This window comes from Macadamia integrifolia, chromosome 2 (assembly GCF_013358625.1).
Source record: "Macadamia integrifolia cultivar HAES 741 chromosome 2, SCU_Mint_v3, whole genome shotgun sequence".
NCBI lineage: Eukaryota > Viridiplantae > Streptophyta > Magnoliopsida > Proteales > Proteaceae > Macadamia > Macadamia integrifolia.
Window position 1 is genome coordinate 19,849,997 of NC_056558.1, and position 16,993 is coordinate 19,866,989.

At 37.9% G+C, this 16,993-nt stretch overlaps 1 protein-coding gene across 7 annotated transcripts; it reads left to right on the top strand.

The window, feature by feature from the left end:
• Positions 1-283: 283 nt before the first annotated feature.
• Positions 284-12,138, top strand: LOC122089885 (CBS domain-containing protein CBSCBSPB3-like). 7 transcript variants are annotated; one of them, XM_042659644.1, is made up of 16 exons: positions 509-656; positions 758-890; positions 2,223-2,372; positions 2,485-2,653; positions 2,740-2,872; positions 3,480-3,650; positions 4,439-4,517; positions 4,638-4,751; positions 4,899-4,965; positions 6,530-6,635; positions 6,703-6,761; positions 10,918-11,027; positions 11,133-11,263; positions 11,360-11,442; positions 11,528-11,617; positions 11,810-12,138. In XM_042659644.1, the coding sequence occupies exons 2-16, from the start codon at positions 805-807 to the stop codon at positions 11,978-11,980; spliced, it is 1,719 nt and encodes a 572-aa protein (XP_042515578.1). In that variant the 5' UTR covers positions 509-656; positions 758-804; the 3' UTR covers positions 11,981-12,138. The 7 variants fall into 7 exon arrangements, 6 of the variants coding, with proteins under 6 accessions (XP_042515588.1, XP_042515614.1, XP_042515570.1 ...); XM_042659654.1 differs by lacking the exon at positions 758-890 and having other exon boundaries at positions 285-656; positions 11,757-11,951; XM_042659680.1 differs by lacking the exon at positions 758-890 and having other exon boundaries at positions 286-656; positions 11,845-12,138.
• Positions 12,139-16,993: the final 4,855 nt, after the last annotated feature.

The window sequence follows — 16,993 nt, forward strand, 5'->3', positions numbered from 1 at the left end:
AAGTCAAAGAGGAAAATTAATACACAATGAAATTTAAATTTGACTTAAAAATATGGAAAAATGGTGGACATGCTAGTAGGTAATTACCTAGAATAAGATATGCCAAATAATAATAATAATAATAATAATAATAAGATATGCGAATGTTTGTTGACTATTGAAACATAAATGATCTCATCCATTTGTCCCTGTCATCTCACATAACCTGCCCACCACTGCCTCTCTACGGTCACTCTTCTTGTCTCTCTCCCTCTCCATCTTTGTCTTCGGCTCGCACTCCTTTCGACAAATTCGGTTGATCTTCATTTCTAGTCCCCACTATTTCCTTTTTCTTCGTTGGGTTCCATTTATCCATGGTTGAATCAATTAAGATTAGGGAAAGAAGGTAAAAAAATCTGTAGCAACAATGGGGATGGGAAAGGCCAAGATCAAAATTCGAACTCAAAGAATAAAAAGCTTCAAATGTTCAAAATTTGAAGAGTAGGGTTCAATAAATCAAACCCCACTTTTCAGTTCATCATTTCATTGTTGGATTAACTAAACGAAATGAAGAAAAACAAAAACCAATTTTATGACATAGCCAATCACCACCATTCATACTTGCAGAGGCCTCGTTCCACACGAAGAATGCTAATCATGATGTTCCAAATGAAGAGGTTGGGTATATCTCAATCATAGTCCCTTATTCTCAGTGTAATTATTTATTTAATAGTTTGAGTTTCTTAATTTCTACGGATTTTCCTTTCATCTTCTTTAGGTAAAATTAAAGAAAACCTCCTGGCTGAAGAACTACCTCGCATATCAATGGAAGGAGGAATCTGTGTCTTGACTGCTCGAGAGAAGCACCGAGTGCGAGATTCAAGATTTCTTCCTTTGTTGAGGCTGCAATTGTCTGTCTCTGGTTAGTGTTTTTGTTTTTATTTGTTTGTTTATTTGTTTTTGGAAATAAAAAGCTTTGATGGGGGAAGTGATACTTCAGCATTGTTGGAGGGGGCAACGAGAGAGGGGGTGAAGCGGCAATGGGGCAGTAGGGATCGAGGTAAAGGGGCTGAGAGGAGCAGAAAAGCGAGAGAGAGAGGGATCTTGGGTCCCTGAGACTCGAGCGAGTCAGTAGTAGGGGCAGGGAGAGAGAGAAGAGAAGAGAAAAAGGTTTAACAGAGACTTGAAGGTTTATATTTGTTTTCTCCTCATCCAACAATTTTATTTAAGATGGTTAATTAGGATAGATCCTACAATTAAAATCTCGTTAGCACATAAGATTTCAAAATAACCCTCTAGCATTCTTATCCCTCTCTAAAAAAATGTTTATGGAATTCCAAATTCTTCAACCTATCAAAACATATGTCTATGTGATTTAAAAGTGCAACGCATGATGAATGATGCAAATATCTTTTTCTTGGGAGGTGGGAGAGGGGGTTTCATCATGAGCAATATTTGTTGTCTTCACTCATTAATTTTTTTTTCTACTTCACCCCATCTTCCCCTCTCAAAAACGGACGAAATTCTCACACGAGAATCATTTTTGTATAAGATTGATCCGTACATATGAAATTCACCTAACAACCAACTCTATGATTGATTCCATCTGTGTGGATCAGCCCGTACAAAAATACCTTCTTATACGAGAATCTGATCCACACTCTCCTCTCTCTCTCTCTCTCTCTCTCTCTCACATATGGTAGGATTTTTTTTTTTAATTCTTTTATGGCGTAATATAGTGTTTAATGCATATCCAACTCTCATAAACATTTTGACACAAAACCCAAGGTGATCGCACGCAACCCAAGGCCTAATGTGTTGTTTTGAAGAATGAAATATTAATTCTCCCATGAGAACTGAGTCCTATGAGCGTCCTTACCCAAAAAAACAAGAAAAAAAACTGAGTCATATTAGCGCACTTCTAAAGCCAATATTTTAAATCTCAAAGATCGCAAAGCAAACTGGTGGGAAAGAACGGCGAAGAATGTGTGTGTGTGAGAGAGAGAGAGAGAGAGAGAGAGAGAGGGAAGAAAGAGAGCGACTTAGGAGAAGAGAATCGAACCACAGACTAGTAGCCCTTCGAATCCCTTCCTCTCTCTCTATTTCTCTCCTTTAATTGTGTTGTAATCGCTTTCTGTACAGAGAAGTTGGGTTTTCATGGTTTCAAGCACTTATTGTTATTATTATTTTTTTAATCCGAAGAATCGATCTCTTTTTCTCTTCTCAATTCTGTAATTCGGCAGCTCCAAGATGAGCAATCAACCAATTCCTCATCCGAGGAGGAACAATCTGAATCCAAGGCGTAGTTCGTCAACGGTAAGGAAATCGGCTTCTTCTTCTGAGAACGGCATCAGTAATGGAACCCAAACGAGGCCGTCATCTCCTCTCCAATCGTATATTCCAGTTCTCTGAACTACGCTTGATTTTAGTTTAATTGGTTTCATTTTTTCTTTTTCCTCCTGCAATCGCTGTTTAAATAATTTTTCAAAAAAAAAAATTGACCAGGTCTGCTATTGGAGAGAGGACGGTGAAGAAGTTGAGATTGTCCAAGTCACTCACAATTCCTGATGGAACGACTGTTTCTGATGCCTGTCGCCGGATGACGTCTCGCCGTGTTGTTGCAGCTTTGCTTACTGATGCTAATGGTTTACTATCTGGAATCATTACTGACAAGGTTTGGTGCTAATTATTTCATTGCTTTATCTGTCTTAGGCTTCATATCTGCTTTAATTTCTCTAATTTTTTATGTTCTCGGTTCAGGACATTTCCAATAGAGTTGTAGCGGAAGGGTTGAAGCCACAGCAGACGATTGTTTCAACAATTATGACGAGGAATCCAGTTTTTGTTCCGACAGATTCATCAGCCATTGAGGCTTTGCAGAAGATGGTTCAGGGTTAGTTTCATTTGCTCAATTTGCTGCTCGTTTGCTTGGTTTATTGAGGTCAGTAAGATAGTAAGCTCTCAAATGCAGTCGCTTTGAACATGTGCTTCCAAATGGTGCAAAGTACTTATTTTTTCTTTTTTCTTTTTTTTTTTTTGGGGGGGGGGGGGTGGTGTTGTGTGTGTGTCAATATGTCTATTTTTCTAACATGAAAACGATATCAGAAGAAAAGGAATTTGGAAACATGGTGAAAGAATGACAGTTTTTGCAACAGTAGGTATCATAGTGATAGGAGAATGACATGTGAGGTCCATAGAGAGGCTTTTCTAGACAAAGTTAAATGTTATAATCCTCATGCAAGCTTTGGGCTAATGTCTCATACTGAATTTTACAAATCTAAGTATGTTACATAATGGCACGAAGTAGGACTTTGTTGGGATTCCTATCATCATGTTGGTGAAGACAATCAATGATTTTTTTGGAGTCTCATTGTAACCACTGTGGATTTCTTTCATCAATCTACCTTCAGATAGCTTTACATCCGTATGAGTCCATTGTACTCATATAGCAATTGTTCTGACCTATTTCATATTTTCATTATTCCTCGTTTCTTCTCCAGGGAAGTTTAGGCACCTCCCTGTCGTTGAAAATGGTGAAGTTATTGCTTTGTTGGATATTACAAAGTGCCTCTATGATGCTATATCTAAAATGGAAAAGGCTGCAGAGCAAGGAAGTGCCATTGTAGCTGCTGTGGAAGGGGTGGAGCATCAGTGGGGAAGCACTTCTCCAGGTTAGTTCCCCCAGAAAGATCTTTCTACTTCTTTATGGTTAAAGATCTGTTGTGGGTGTAGTTTCAATTTTATTGAATCTTGTATATCTGGAGAGTGGAGACTAAGAAAGTGTTGTTTTGTTTTTAATAAAACTAAAGTTACGTGGTATCACCATTTCGTGTTGAAAACCTGTACTGATAAATCCATGGCTGAGTTCCAGTAAATACTGAAATGATGATGAAAGGAAAAAAAACTAATCAATTTTAGTTTTTCGTTTCCTTTTCCCTTGAGTTTAAAACAATGTATATTATGTGTTGGATCAGTTTAATAGTTAGGACATGCTTGCTAGGTTGGTGACTATAGAATCCTCCACTTAGTGGCTTTAGTTGGCTGCCAAAAAGGGCTTGACATGTTCCTATGCCATTGTCGTTTGGTAAATTCTACCATAAGCACCATATCTGATGGAAGAACACCGCTCTCTTTGTTAGTTTGCATGCCATTTCAAATTGGAAGACCAAAATTTTGAAGGCCTAAACTACAAGCTGAAGATTCCTACCTCATTGGCTGTACAATGGTGGTGGCAGTGAAACTTCACAAGAGACCAACCCCATGTGCCCCCATTTTCATGGATCTTGTTCTTTTTTTTTTTTTTTTTTTTTTTTGGGGCGAGGCGGGTGCCATATCATCTTTTAAATCTCACCTAGGATAGGAATCTATATACATTTTCACTTTTAATTTCTCATTAGTTTCATGCAAGGTGGCAAATCGATATATTTCTATCTTTTCTATTTTATGTTTTTGGTTGCAGCGCCATATGCCTTCATAGAAACTCTCAGAAAGCGGATGTTTAAGCCTTCCTTGTCAACAACCATCCCTGAAAATTCCAAGTACTATATAACTTGTTTATGAGTTAATTGTTGGCCTGCCTTTTTCAGAGTTTCATTTGCATGTTGGTATTTCGGAAATGGTTTCTTATTACCAATTTTTTATACTGTCTTCACTTGCAGGGTTGCAATAGTATCTCCTTCAGATACTGTCTATGTTGCAACAAAAAAGATGCGAGAGTTGCAAATTAGTTCAGTGATTATTGCAACTGGAAACAAACCTCAGGGGATACTTACGTATGAGCCTTTTCTCAACTCATCTCTCTGGGGCTTAGAACACTTGTCATCTGTCATGGACTCATGTGCAAGATGCACTTTATGTGGTGTCTAATGCCTTGTATTTTGCTGCATACTTACATAGTTGTTTGTTGCTCTGGGTTGCAGTTCGAAAGATGTGCTTATGCGAGTTGTGGCTCAAAATCTTTCCCCCGAGCTGACTCTTGTCGAAAAGGTTCCTACATGCTCTTGTGCTTTACTTCACCTTTCTTTTCGTAATTTATCTTTCCAAGTGTGTATTCACCCTATTGTTTTCCTCTTCAGTGGTGAGCTATATAACGTAGCTTTAGCAAGCTGTGATGGTTCTAATGGATCATTAAGAATCAACATTCGTTATGTTTTTAATGCTTCATATTAGTTAAGTAGGTTATGTTTTTTAATGCTTCATATGTTAAGTAGGTTTTTTTTTTTCCCCCTTATTTATTTGATGTGGTGAAGTAGGCTTTATATGGTGATGACTGGTTCATGGAGAGTAATGGTATCACAGTTTGGGGTCTGGTTTGAAGTGCAAAAAGAAGTGTCAGACCTGGACCTAAACCCGAACTGTACAGAAGCTGCTGGTCTGGCCACATTAATATTCTAAAAGCTGTGTTTGGTGGCTGGAAAACCTAACTCTTGAATCAGTGACTTAAACCACATCAACTCAGCTGCAGTATGAGCCGTAGGACTATACCCTTGAATGTTCAGGCTTCAATGGGGTTAGATATTTTATAGGTTCACTTCACGCCATTCCTGTATTTTGTGATGCTTATTATCTAACTTCACCTAGGAAATACATAGTATCTATGGGCACATTAATCTAGTGCACTTCCTTTCCCCATCTCCTGGAAGGAACTGGAAACAGTTAGGTTTGCCAGAATTAGAGAGTTTGGCCTTTTAAAATTTCACAAGTGAACTGTAAATATGGGAAACTTCATATAAGCCATCTGAAGTGGTGATATGGAAATATCCAGATTCACCAACTCATGTCAATTAGGATTCTTAATACTGTTGAACTCTGCCAAGTTTGTGACGCCAATAGTTCCTGGATAAATAGTAAATTTTTTCCACTGAACCGAAGGTGCATAGATGGTAGAAGGTTGTGTTTCTTGTGGGATTCGACTTCCTGGAAGCTTATCTGCCTCATAAACACAGGGTAGGTCAGAAGATAATACTGGGAGGGAGATATGGGCCCTAGTTGTAAGACTTGTAGATCCAACTGATTGAGTTGAAGCAGGTAGAATATGAACCTGCTTAAAGTATTTCATATTCAACTTTTGACCTGATTAGGTCAGACCAGACCCGACCGCTGGGGGGTGGCTTACCCATTGAACCATCCTTTTGCAGGATGGAGATGTAGACTGATACAATCACCTGTTGGTTGGATCTGTAAGTTATCCGTTGAAATGTCCTTACATACTACATGCTTTTCACGGACGTGAGATGTTATGCTTCCCTTCCTAGAATAATTGGCAGTTCCTATCGATTATTCAGAATTTAAAATTTTACACAAGCTAGTTAGCTTAATGTGTTGTTTGATATTAAATAGCATTCCCAGCATATTTGACACTAAAGAAACTCTTGATACTAGTGATATAAAATAATGCGATTGTGTTGCTTAATATTCTCTGTTAGTGAATTGATACTATACCTGTATGCACTGAAGATGACTCACCCAACATCAAGTTTTCTAAATTAATGGATGCTTTTCTTACCTTCAATTTGGTAGCATTACCTTACTTCTGTGGTTTCTTTTGTAGGTAATGACGCCTAACCCAGAATGTGCAAAATTGGAGACAACAATCCTTGAAGCATTGCATATAATGCATGATGGGAAGTTTTTACATCTTCCTGTTGTAGATAAAGGTGAGCATTAATTTCTTAGATTGGGGAGATGTTTCATAATCCTGGATTTGATAATATTTCGTTGCAGGTGGATCCATTACTGCTTGCGTGGATGTCCTCCAGATAACTCATGCAGCAATTTCTATGGTAAAGTATCATGTTAATGTATACTTTTCTGTTATCTTGAACTTATCTGCTCATAGCTGATATCTATCTCTTCAAATATGGAAGCCCTTGAAATTAATGGGAGAAATTTATCTGCTTCAGTATCTGTTTCGCTGATTTGGGATTTATTTATATAATTTTTTTTATAGCTTCCATCCTAGCAAGTAAAACCTGTGCGATGCATGTGAAGCTAACAGTGCAACACATAGCAACCCAGGATTAAAAATTTCAAAGAATGATCAAATCAACCTACATACATAGTCAAGGCTACATATTCAATCAAGACATTCTGAATCACTATCACATCTATTGGGGATTGATAAGATAATGCGAATCAACATCATGATCATGTATCTATACAATGGATGTTAAAATATTCTACTCCAACAATCTTTTTGTTGTGGTATAATGCATTAGATCCAAAATATGATGTTTCCCCATCAGTTCCCACCAGTAAGGATTCTAAATGATGCATAATATCAACCCGCGACAAAATATAACATATCCTATCACTTTATTACGCCAAATATTTGATTGTATTCAGTCATGGTCTCTATTGATTTTTGATGTCCTTCTCTGAGGATGTATTATTCCTATTTTATTATTAATAAAGTATCTTATCCTGTAGGGGAAAAAAAACCCAGCTCAAATGACAGAAAACATTTAAAGGGTTGGTGATATATAAATATATAATTGACTTTTGCTTGGGTCCTTAACAGAAGCCATACCAAATCAAACACATTTGTTTTGGAACTATTTACATCAATAAGAAGTCAACAATAACTCCACCTTATCCCAACTACAGGGGGTCGGCTACATGAATCCTTACCAAAATAAATAAATGGAATTACAATTTTAAAGAATAGTAAAAAGAAAAGGAACACAATAACAACTCAGTCTTTACCTAACTAAATGGGGTCTGCTACATGGATCCTCGCCCTCTAATCAGCTCTATTCGAGGTCATACTTGAAACAATGTCTAAACTATGCATGTCTTTCCTCATTGCTTCTCCTAGGGTTATTTTAGGCTTGCCCCTAGCTTTTTTAATCTTTCAATCTGAATCAAATCACTTCGTACTGATGCTTCCCAAAGCCTCCATTGAACATGGCCATGTCACCTCAAATGATTTTCTTGGAGTTTATCATGTATCTGGTATGGGCAACTCCCAAATCAGCTCTAATATGGTCATTCCTTACTTTATCCTTCCTAGTTTTGCCACACATCTGTCTCAACACCCTCATTTCTACTACACTTGTTTTGGAACTATTTAAATCATTATGACTTGCTATGTGAAGGGAATACACTTTTTTTTTTTGGAAAAGAGAAACAAAGAAGAAAAGGGAAAATGGGGCAATTAAGCACGAAATGCATATTTTCTGATTAGATCATTAAGATGAGAACATTTGAGATATAGAAAATTTGTAGGTAGCATTTTGTTAAATTTTCTTGGAGGATAGCTCTCTTCTCTGCGATCAAGGACATGGATTAAATTGGAACCTATTATTTATAAAAATAATTCCTTGGAAATTGGATTTAAAAAATCAAGATCTTGCACCAAAATTATTCATGATATTTGCTGGACATAAAAGATTCTAACACCCATTATTTGGTTGAACCCCTTGTTCACTTTATCTGCAACCTATGCTCTAGCCTAGTTGTTAGGCATCTAGCCATAGCAAGCCCTACCAAACATCTTAGCTGCAGTGCGCTTCATGCATGGTTTTAAGTATCATTACGTATTGTATCGTATCGGCCGATACGTATCTGTATCGGCCCTTACGTATACGATACACACCAATATGATACATGAAATTTTTAAAACCCTTTCGTATCGATATGTATCCTACGATACATACCGATACACCACTAATCAAGGATTAAAGTATCAGTATTGGTTGCCATATCGGTCGGCTAAAATTAAAATACGTATCGGAGGGTATCGTATCGTATCGGAGATACGCTAAAGATACACACATAAATGGATAGGAAACAATTTTTTATACATTTTTGCATAAAAAATGGTTGAAAAAAGCTATATATAACATGTATTATGCATAAACAATAAATTGAGAGTATTGCAATAAGAATCCAAGGTTTGTAGTTGTCTTATAAATGTAAAATCCTTGTTCCCAACCTTGATTTCCATTTTAGTTAGAGAGAAAAATGGTTGACAGCAACTTTGGAACAAAAACACCTCAAAAAATTGTGTTTTCTAAAAAATTACCCATCTTGGCCATTTTATGACCGTATCGGTGTGTATCGGTCGATACATACTGATACACACCGATACATACCGAAATGTACATTTCACTTCGATTTTGAATTTTTCATAGAGTATCGGTACGTATCGGTGTGTATCGTATCGTATCGGTGGTGTATCGGTATGTATCGTAAGATACATATCGATACAAAAGGGTTTTTTAAATTTCATGTATTGTATCGGTCCGTATCGTATTGGTAAGGGCTGATACAGGCCGATACTTTAAACCCTGCCACTGATATGATATGATACGTACTAATACTCTATGAAAAATATAAAATCGAGTGAAATGTACGTTTTGGTATGTATCGACCGATTCGGTACAATACGTACCGATACAGTGCGCTACGATCATATAATGGCCAAGTTGGGTCATTTTTCAGAAAAACACGATTTTTTTAGGGGTTTTTGTTCCAAAGTTGTTGCCAGCCATATTTCTCTCTAACTAAAGTGAAAATCAAGGTTGGGAACAAGGATTTTACATTTATGGGACAACTATAAACCTTGAATTCTTGGTGTGATATCCTCAATTTAGTATTTATGCATAATAACATATTATCAATAGCTTTTTTTAACAAAATTTTTATGCAAAAGTGTATAAAAAAGTGTTTCCTATCCATTTATGTGCGTATCTTTAGCGTATCTCCGATACGATACAATACCCTCCGATACGTATCTTAATTTTGGCCGACCGATACGGCGACCAATACCGATACTTTATTCTTTGGCTTCATGTTTGACAATTCCACCCTCTCCTTTGCCTTTTTGGTGGCTGTATTAAGCTTATCTATGTTTTTAATACTGAGGTTTTATCCACTAATTGTGTATTTATATTTGATTAATATATTATCTAGGAATTCCCTTCGTTGATTGTGAGGACAGGTTGTTAGAATGTATTTTATAGGGGTACTTTAGGAACTGTCTTATGTTAAGTTGTCCTTATATGCATTTTCTTTTATTTTTCTTTCACCTCCCTTAGGAAGGCCTATGTAATATTCCTAAGACTTGTTTGAACTTAATATATGTGGGAAAGAGTAAGAAGCCTTCCCTATGTTTTGCTCTCATTTTCCGTTCTCCTCGTCTCAACTTCTCTCCTTCTTCTTCCTTCCTCTCTTCTTTCTTCTTCCCTCATCTCTAACCCTAATCCTCCTTATTTCTAACTCAGGTAGCATGTACTTGTACAACAAGCTTTGCTGCCTGTTGGGACTCGCATGTTGACCAAATGGTTTTGCCCACTACATCTACTTTGCTTTACATGGCAAGTTTCATCTATGGACCTCTGCTACATGGCAAAAGAGATACAATTATCTTTCCATGTTCTATTGAATTTTAAAGACTTAGGTCTCTTTTGTATATATGAAGAAAGTCAATGTGAGGAAAGCTGAAAATCTGTTAGCTTGTAGGGCTGATGTCAGGCTCTGTTCATATGGCCAGTCCATATTCCATAGGCTGCTTTATTATAGAATAACCTTCTTGGCTTACTTGGAGGAGATGGAAAGTTTGTTAACGATCACTTAGAGGGCAACATAGGTCCTGAAAAATCTCTGCAGGTATTACCTACCTGCAAAGCTGGTCACCGACTTAACAACTTATAGAATGTTCTAATCTATCCACAAAATATAAAGAATAAAAAAATCAAAAAAATTGTTTAATTTCTTCCATTTGTCAGTTTGCAAATCAGGATGTGGATTTCGTAACCAATTTTTCTCTCTTTTCTTTTAACCTGCTGGGAGGGCAGGAGTTTGTCAAATTTGTATTAGCAGACAGTCTTGCTAGTAAATAAAAGCATTTGATATATTAATAGCTAGTTTATGCTGGTCATAATTGGAAAAAACTAGTTCTTTTAGCATTTTGCACTGAGCTGCCAGTTTTTGCAGGTTGAGGGTAGCTCCGGAGGTGTCAATGATATGGCAAACACAATGATTCAAAACTTCTGGGAGTCTGCACTTCCCTCGGAGCCACCAGATAATGAGTGTGACATCCACAGGTAACATTTTGGTGCTTTATTTATATATTTTTATGTAGCATCTTGGTGTCTTCTTGATGCCTTGAGGTTATTTCTGTCACTAATGGTTCTACATGTGCTTTGCAGTGAAATGTCTGCACTAATGGCATCGGAGTGTACAGATGCTAGCAATTTTATGCATCGACCACTTGGACTAGGGAATTCTTTTACCTTTAAGTTTCAGGATCGTAAGGGCCGTGTGCATAGATTTAATTGTGGTATGTTCTTCTGGGAAAATTCCTTTTCTAAACCTGGGACATGTAGGTCACTATACTAACCGAATAACAGTTTCTACCTTTCTTAATGTCCCATAGGTACTGAACATTTGGATGAACTTGTGTCTGCTGTCATGCAGAGGATAGGGAGTGACAACGTTCAGAATCGTCCTCAGTTTTTTGTGTGTTTTCATATCAAGCTCTGCTCTTCTTTGCTTACACTTGCTTTAGGACAGTTTAGCTCAATCTTCTTGTTTCATCATGTAGTATGAAGATGATGAAGGGGACAAAGTACTACTTGCGACTGATAGTGACCTTATTGGGGCTGTTAGTCTTGCCAGACAAGGCGGGTTAAAGGTAAACATCTGTGCTTTTTGCATTAAGTGAGATGATTATTGCTATCTATTTTCACGGACTTTCCACCATCTTTCAATCACTATCAATTTCTTCAAGGCCGAACTTATCTCCGTTAGTGTCTTCGATCTGAGCAATTCAGGCTTGCAATTCCAGTAGGCTGCATCATGTTTTCTATCGACACAACTTTTTCAGGTCCTAAGGTTGCATCTTGATTTTTCTGATTCAAGCAAGCCGGTATCATCTTCAATGGACTTGACCACAATTCAGAAAACTAGTGGTCTCTCTCTCCAGTCAGGGCTTTTGGCTGGTTCGGCTGCATTGGCAGGCATCGGTTTATTGACATACTTAAATCGCTCAAGCTAGTAATGTTGGTGTATAGTTGGCTTGAAGTTATCCACTCTGTAGTGATTCATAGAAGAGCTATTAGAAGATCCATCTGAGTCAAATATAATACTCAAGGTATTTCTCTGGATTGCCAAGCAGGGTGTTGCTCTTTTTGATTATCTTTGTTCTTTGGGGGCCAACAAGGTGCCAAGATGTGTCAAGAAATAATCATTTACTCAATGAACGAGACAAACACAATAATAAAGCAGCAAAGCGTGAAAGCATGGTAACACAGTAAAAAAGCATGGCAGTTAAATGAGTTTTTTGAACAGGTTGCTGAGATAGATCCAACAAGTGCATCATGAGACAGAATGGCAAGAATTTCCCATGCTGTCGCGGGGTGGGGAGAGAAATTTCCGGTATCTCCTACCCTGCACCAATCATAGTGTGGGACTCATATGGTCAAGGATGAGAATGTCAGTGTGGGACTCACTTAGTTCCCTCATTGATGAAGTGGAAACTAACTTCCTCTTTGGCAATCTGAGGGACTGATGCCCATGGTGAAGAGGTGGAGTAGAGTTCCTCATTACCCTAGGTGAAGGAAAACTCAGTCCCTTCCACTGTTAGTTAAAATGCGTTTAAAACGCGTTTGCATTTTTTTGCCGTTTAAAACATGTTTTCCCGTATGCTATTATACAATATGGAAAAAAACAGAAACGGCAAAAGAATCCGTTTTAAACGGCCGTTTTAAACGTGTATCCGTCTTTTATGGGTAAAATAGGAATTTTATAAAAAAAATTTAATTAAAAAAAAAAAAAAAAAAAAAAAAAAAAAAACCTATTAGTAAAAGTGAAGAGTGAAGACAATATGGTATTTGGTTTTTGGTTTTTAACTTTCATACTATTTATAGGAAAAAAATCTCATTTTCTTATAGCCCAATGAGTAAAGAGAAGCTAAAGTTAGCAACATCTCATTTTCTTGTAAACCATTGGGCTTTTTTATCTTGGGACTCCTAGAGCTTTTGGGATATGAGATGCATGTATACAGGTAATAATCTCTTAAATTGCATTAGTATATTGCTGTTTTTTTGATTTCGTTTTTTTGAAAACTACACGTTTAATACTAGTACCGTTTGTTTTCGTCCATTTGCCATTCGTTTTTTTTTTACCATACCGTTCATTGTTTTTATTTGTTTAAAACCCGTACTGTACGTTTATGTTTTTTTTCCGTTCTCGTTTAAACTAACAATAGTCCCTTCATGCATAAAGTAATTTGAATCGCTGGGGATCTGGTGGGCTGGGCCTGTAGGCCCATCAGTAATTTGAAGGATATCGGAGAAAGGTGCATTTTGAACATGGGTGAGGGTAACATGGAGTTTAGAGAGGTCAACTTCATGTTTCTTATAGGTGGTAGTTCCATTCCAAGGTTAAAAAAAAAAAAAAAAAAAAAAAAAAAAGGGAGAGAGTGCCACTTAGTGTAGCCTACGCTTCCCAATCACAGCCAACAGGGTGGAAGCACGATTTGTGAAATAGGGGTAAAGAATGCAAGCTAGGGATCCAGCTCCTCTCCATAGAACCTAGGGATCAAAGAACGGTATCACGACTGGGAGGACCCAGGTAGTGGGAGTGCAGTGTCAGTGGCGTGTACAATTTTCTCAAAAAATATGTGTATCAAATTTCCACTATTGATTGTTCCTCAATAGGCATTAGGATAGATGCAATAATTGAAGCTAGGTTTAAGATTGAACATTTCCCCATATTCTTATTTATATATGGGGTCATTTGTATGTAACTAGCTATTATATGCACCAAAATCAACCCCGGTGAAGCGATGAAGTGCAGTGAGCATCCAACGGTTGGGGTGCATAGTCGGCTCTCCCAGCCGTTGAATGCTCATTGCACCTCACCGCTCGCTGTAGACAATTTGAACTATTATATGCCCTTGAACATAGTTGTCTTTTGGTGAATTCTTTATGATATTGTGGAGTCTTTACCTTATGAATTTTCGATTATACTTAAATAATCGTGTTGGGGAACTAAAGCAGTGCACATGAGTCAATGTTTGAAGAGTTATCAAAGGAGAATCTCAGGCAAGACAATAAGGAATTGTGGAAGATATAATTTGAACCGATTGTAAAAAAATCATCAACATATTATAGCGAGGAGGAGAAGAATGGCCTCAAGAACTTTTTCCTTTTTTGTTGGATATTTGTGACATGATTAAATGTTTTAATATTTTTAAATTGCATAGGCATGTGGTTGAAGTAGAGCAACTGTTAGCCAATAAGGGAAGGACAATATTGTATGTATTGTATATAACAATATTACCTTTGAGCTTTCATAATGCAGTATTATCTTATTATTATCACATTTAAAAAAAAAAAAATCCACTAAGCCTCGAATCTGAAGGGCTAACCGTCTCCAAGAAGTGCTCCAGTGCATAATTGCTGCCCTGCAATCGGCCTTCATACCTAGTCGATCTATTTCAGATAATGTCTTCCTAGCCCATGAGCTATATCATTACATTAGAGGTAGGAAGAAAGGCAAGAAGAGCTTTATAGCCTTGAAACTTGACATCAAGAAAGCCTATGATAGGCTAGAATGGGCCTTCATCGAACAAGTTCTCCTCCGCCTTGGGTTTCATTCTTCATGGGTTCAAATGGTAATGTCTGGGATCGGCTCTGTTAATTTCAATTTCTTGATCAATGGTACTCTATATGGCAACATTATTCCTACTCGAGGGATCCGGCAAGGGGACCCTCTCTCCCCGGCAATATTCACTATATGCACTCAAGCTCTTTGCTCAATTTTAGCCTTTGCTGAAAGGAACAATCTTATAAGGGGAATAAGAGTTAGAAATAGAGCACCAGCAGTATCTCATCTACTATTTGCAGACGATTGCGTATTATTTTCATAAATGCAGCTAAAGCAAATCCACAATCTGAAGGGCTGCCTTGATCTCTATTGCAAAGCCAGTGGCCAGTCAATCAATAGGCAAAAATCAGTCATTACCTTTAGCCCAAATACAGCTCCACGTTTCAAAAGATGGTTTTCTCGTATATTACATATTAAATATGGTGAAGGTCATCATAAATATCTTGGGCTCCGCCTTGATTTTGGCATCAATAAGGTTGCTCTGTTTAGAGAAATTAGAGACAAAACCTCGGCAAAAATTGAAGGTTGGAAGGAAAAGCTTCTTACCCCAACTGGTAAGGAGATTCTTTTAAAATCAGTTGTTTCATCAATTTCTGGTTATCCCGCCTCGCATTTCAAATTACCTCAAGCTCACCATGATGCTATTCGAAAAGCTTCTGCAAAATTTTTTTGGGGCAAGGAGAGAATGACTCCAAAATTCAATGGATATCATGGGACAGGTTGTGTTGTTCGAAGTCGAAAGGAGGGCTAGGCTTAAAGCATCCAAAGCTCCAAAATCATGCTCTTCTTGCTAAAGCAGCTTGGAATTTATGGAAGAATCCAGAATCTTGGTGGGCAAAGCACCTGAAGGCAATTTATTTCTCCCACTCTAACTTTCTCTCTGCTAGAGTGGGTAATCACCCTTCTTGGGCTTGGCATAGTTTGCTATTGGGTAGATCCGTTTTAGAAGAGGGTCTTATCTGGAGTATTGGCACAGGCAGCAAGGTTAGAATTTGGGAAGACAAATGGGTCCACTCACTTAAGCATTTCAAGCTCCAACATCCCCCTCTCCCTGGATGCAATCTGGTTTGGATTTCAGACCTTATTGACCCTATTAACAGATGTTGGAGAAATGATCTTTTGACCTCCTGGTTTTCCCCATCTGATGCGAGTGAGATAAGGAAAATTCAACTGGGTTTACACATCAGAGAGGATTTTCAAGTATGGGGTGCATCTTGGAATGGATCATTCTCAGTTAAGTCCGCATACCACTTACTTTCGAATAAAAAAGAGGAGGAAATAGAATGTAGGGGCTCTTCATCTCATCAATCAATCAGGACTAATATTCCAAGTATGGTTTGGAATTTCATATGGAGTTGCAACACACTACCTAAGATACGCTATTTCCTATGGTGGATGACTGCTAATGGTGTTGCTTCAGCTGAAGGCCTCAACAGAAGACAAATCCCAATTGATCCTTCTTGTCCAAGATGTGGAGCACAATCTGAATCCATTGACCATATCATTCTTCATTGCCCATTTGCTAAGGCCGTTTGGTTCGGGTCCTCTCTTTCCCATCGGATCCCTGATGACCCCTCCTTTCTCGTTCACTCTTGGATCCAACAATGGTGTGACCTCAGTTCACAAGATAAACTAATGACCAAGAAGAACTTCAGCCTATGTTCCTTTGTGGTTTGGACGCTTTGGCTTGTTAGGAACGAGCTCATCTTCGAAAGAGATAATTGGACCCCTTCTGATGTAATATGCAAAGCTGAAGCTTTCTTCAACGAGTTCAATCGAGCCAAGTCTCATGAAGAGGTTGTGGATCTTCCTACTGCTACTCCACCAAGGCCAGATCACATCTAGTTTGGATTCCTCCCCCTCTTGATGTGGTGAAAATCAAATGCCAATGCATCTTTTGTTAAAGATAAATCTTTTGGTGCTTTAGGCTTTATTATTCGTAGTCACAATGGATCTCCACTGTTGGATGCATTGAATCCAACACCAATGCACTCAATCATTAGCGGAGAAGATGAAGCAATTAAGGAAGGTATTTTGGAAGCAATTGGTTTAGGATATTTTCGCCTTTGGGTGGAATCAGACAACCTAGAGGTGATTACTGCCCTTTCAAACAATTCTAGTTGTATTCCTTTTCAAATCCGGCCTATCATTGAGGATATTAGGTTCATGTGTGCCAACCCTGTAGAGTGTTCCTTTTCTTATGTTCCAAGGACTGTTAACGGTATTGCTGACACCCTTGCAAGGAGAGGCCTGTCCATCCAGTGTAAGACAATATGGCCTCAATCCACTCCTTGGCTGAATCAACTCTGCGAAGCTGATGCCTTGACTTGTAACCGGTCCTTTTTTCAATAAGATTTTGCATTACCAAAAAAAAAAGCCACCTCCAACCCTTCCATGC

Coding starts and splice junctions, on each gene's coding strand:
- LOC122089885 (XM_042659636.1), top strand. CDS start 547: ATGAAGAAAAACAAAAACCAATTTTATGACATAGCCAATCACCACCAT. Junction 657..2,222: donor ATGATGTTCCAAATGAAGAG/GTTGGGTATATC, acceptor GTAATTCGGCAG/CTCCAAGATGAGCAATCAAC. Junction 11,264..11,359: donor TGTGCATAGATTTAATTGTG/GTATGTTCTTCT, acceptor AATGTCCCATAG/GTACTGAACATTTGGATGAA.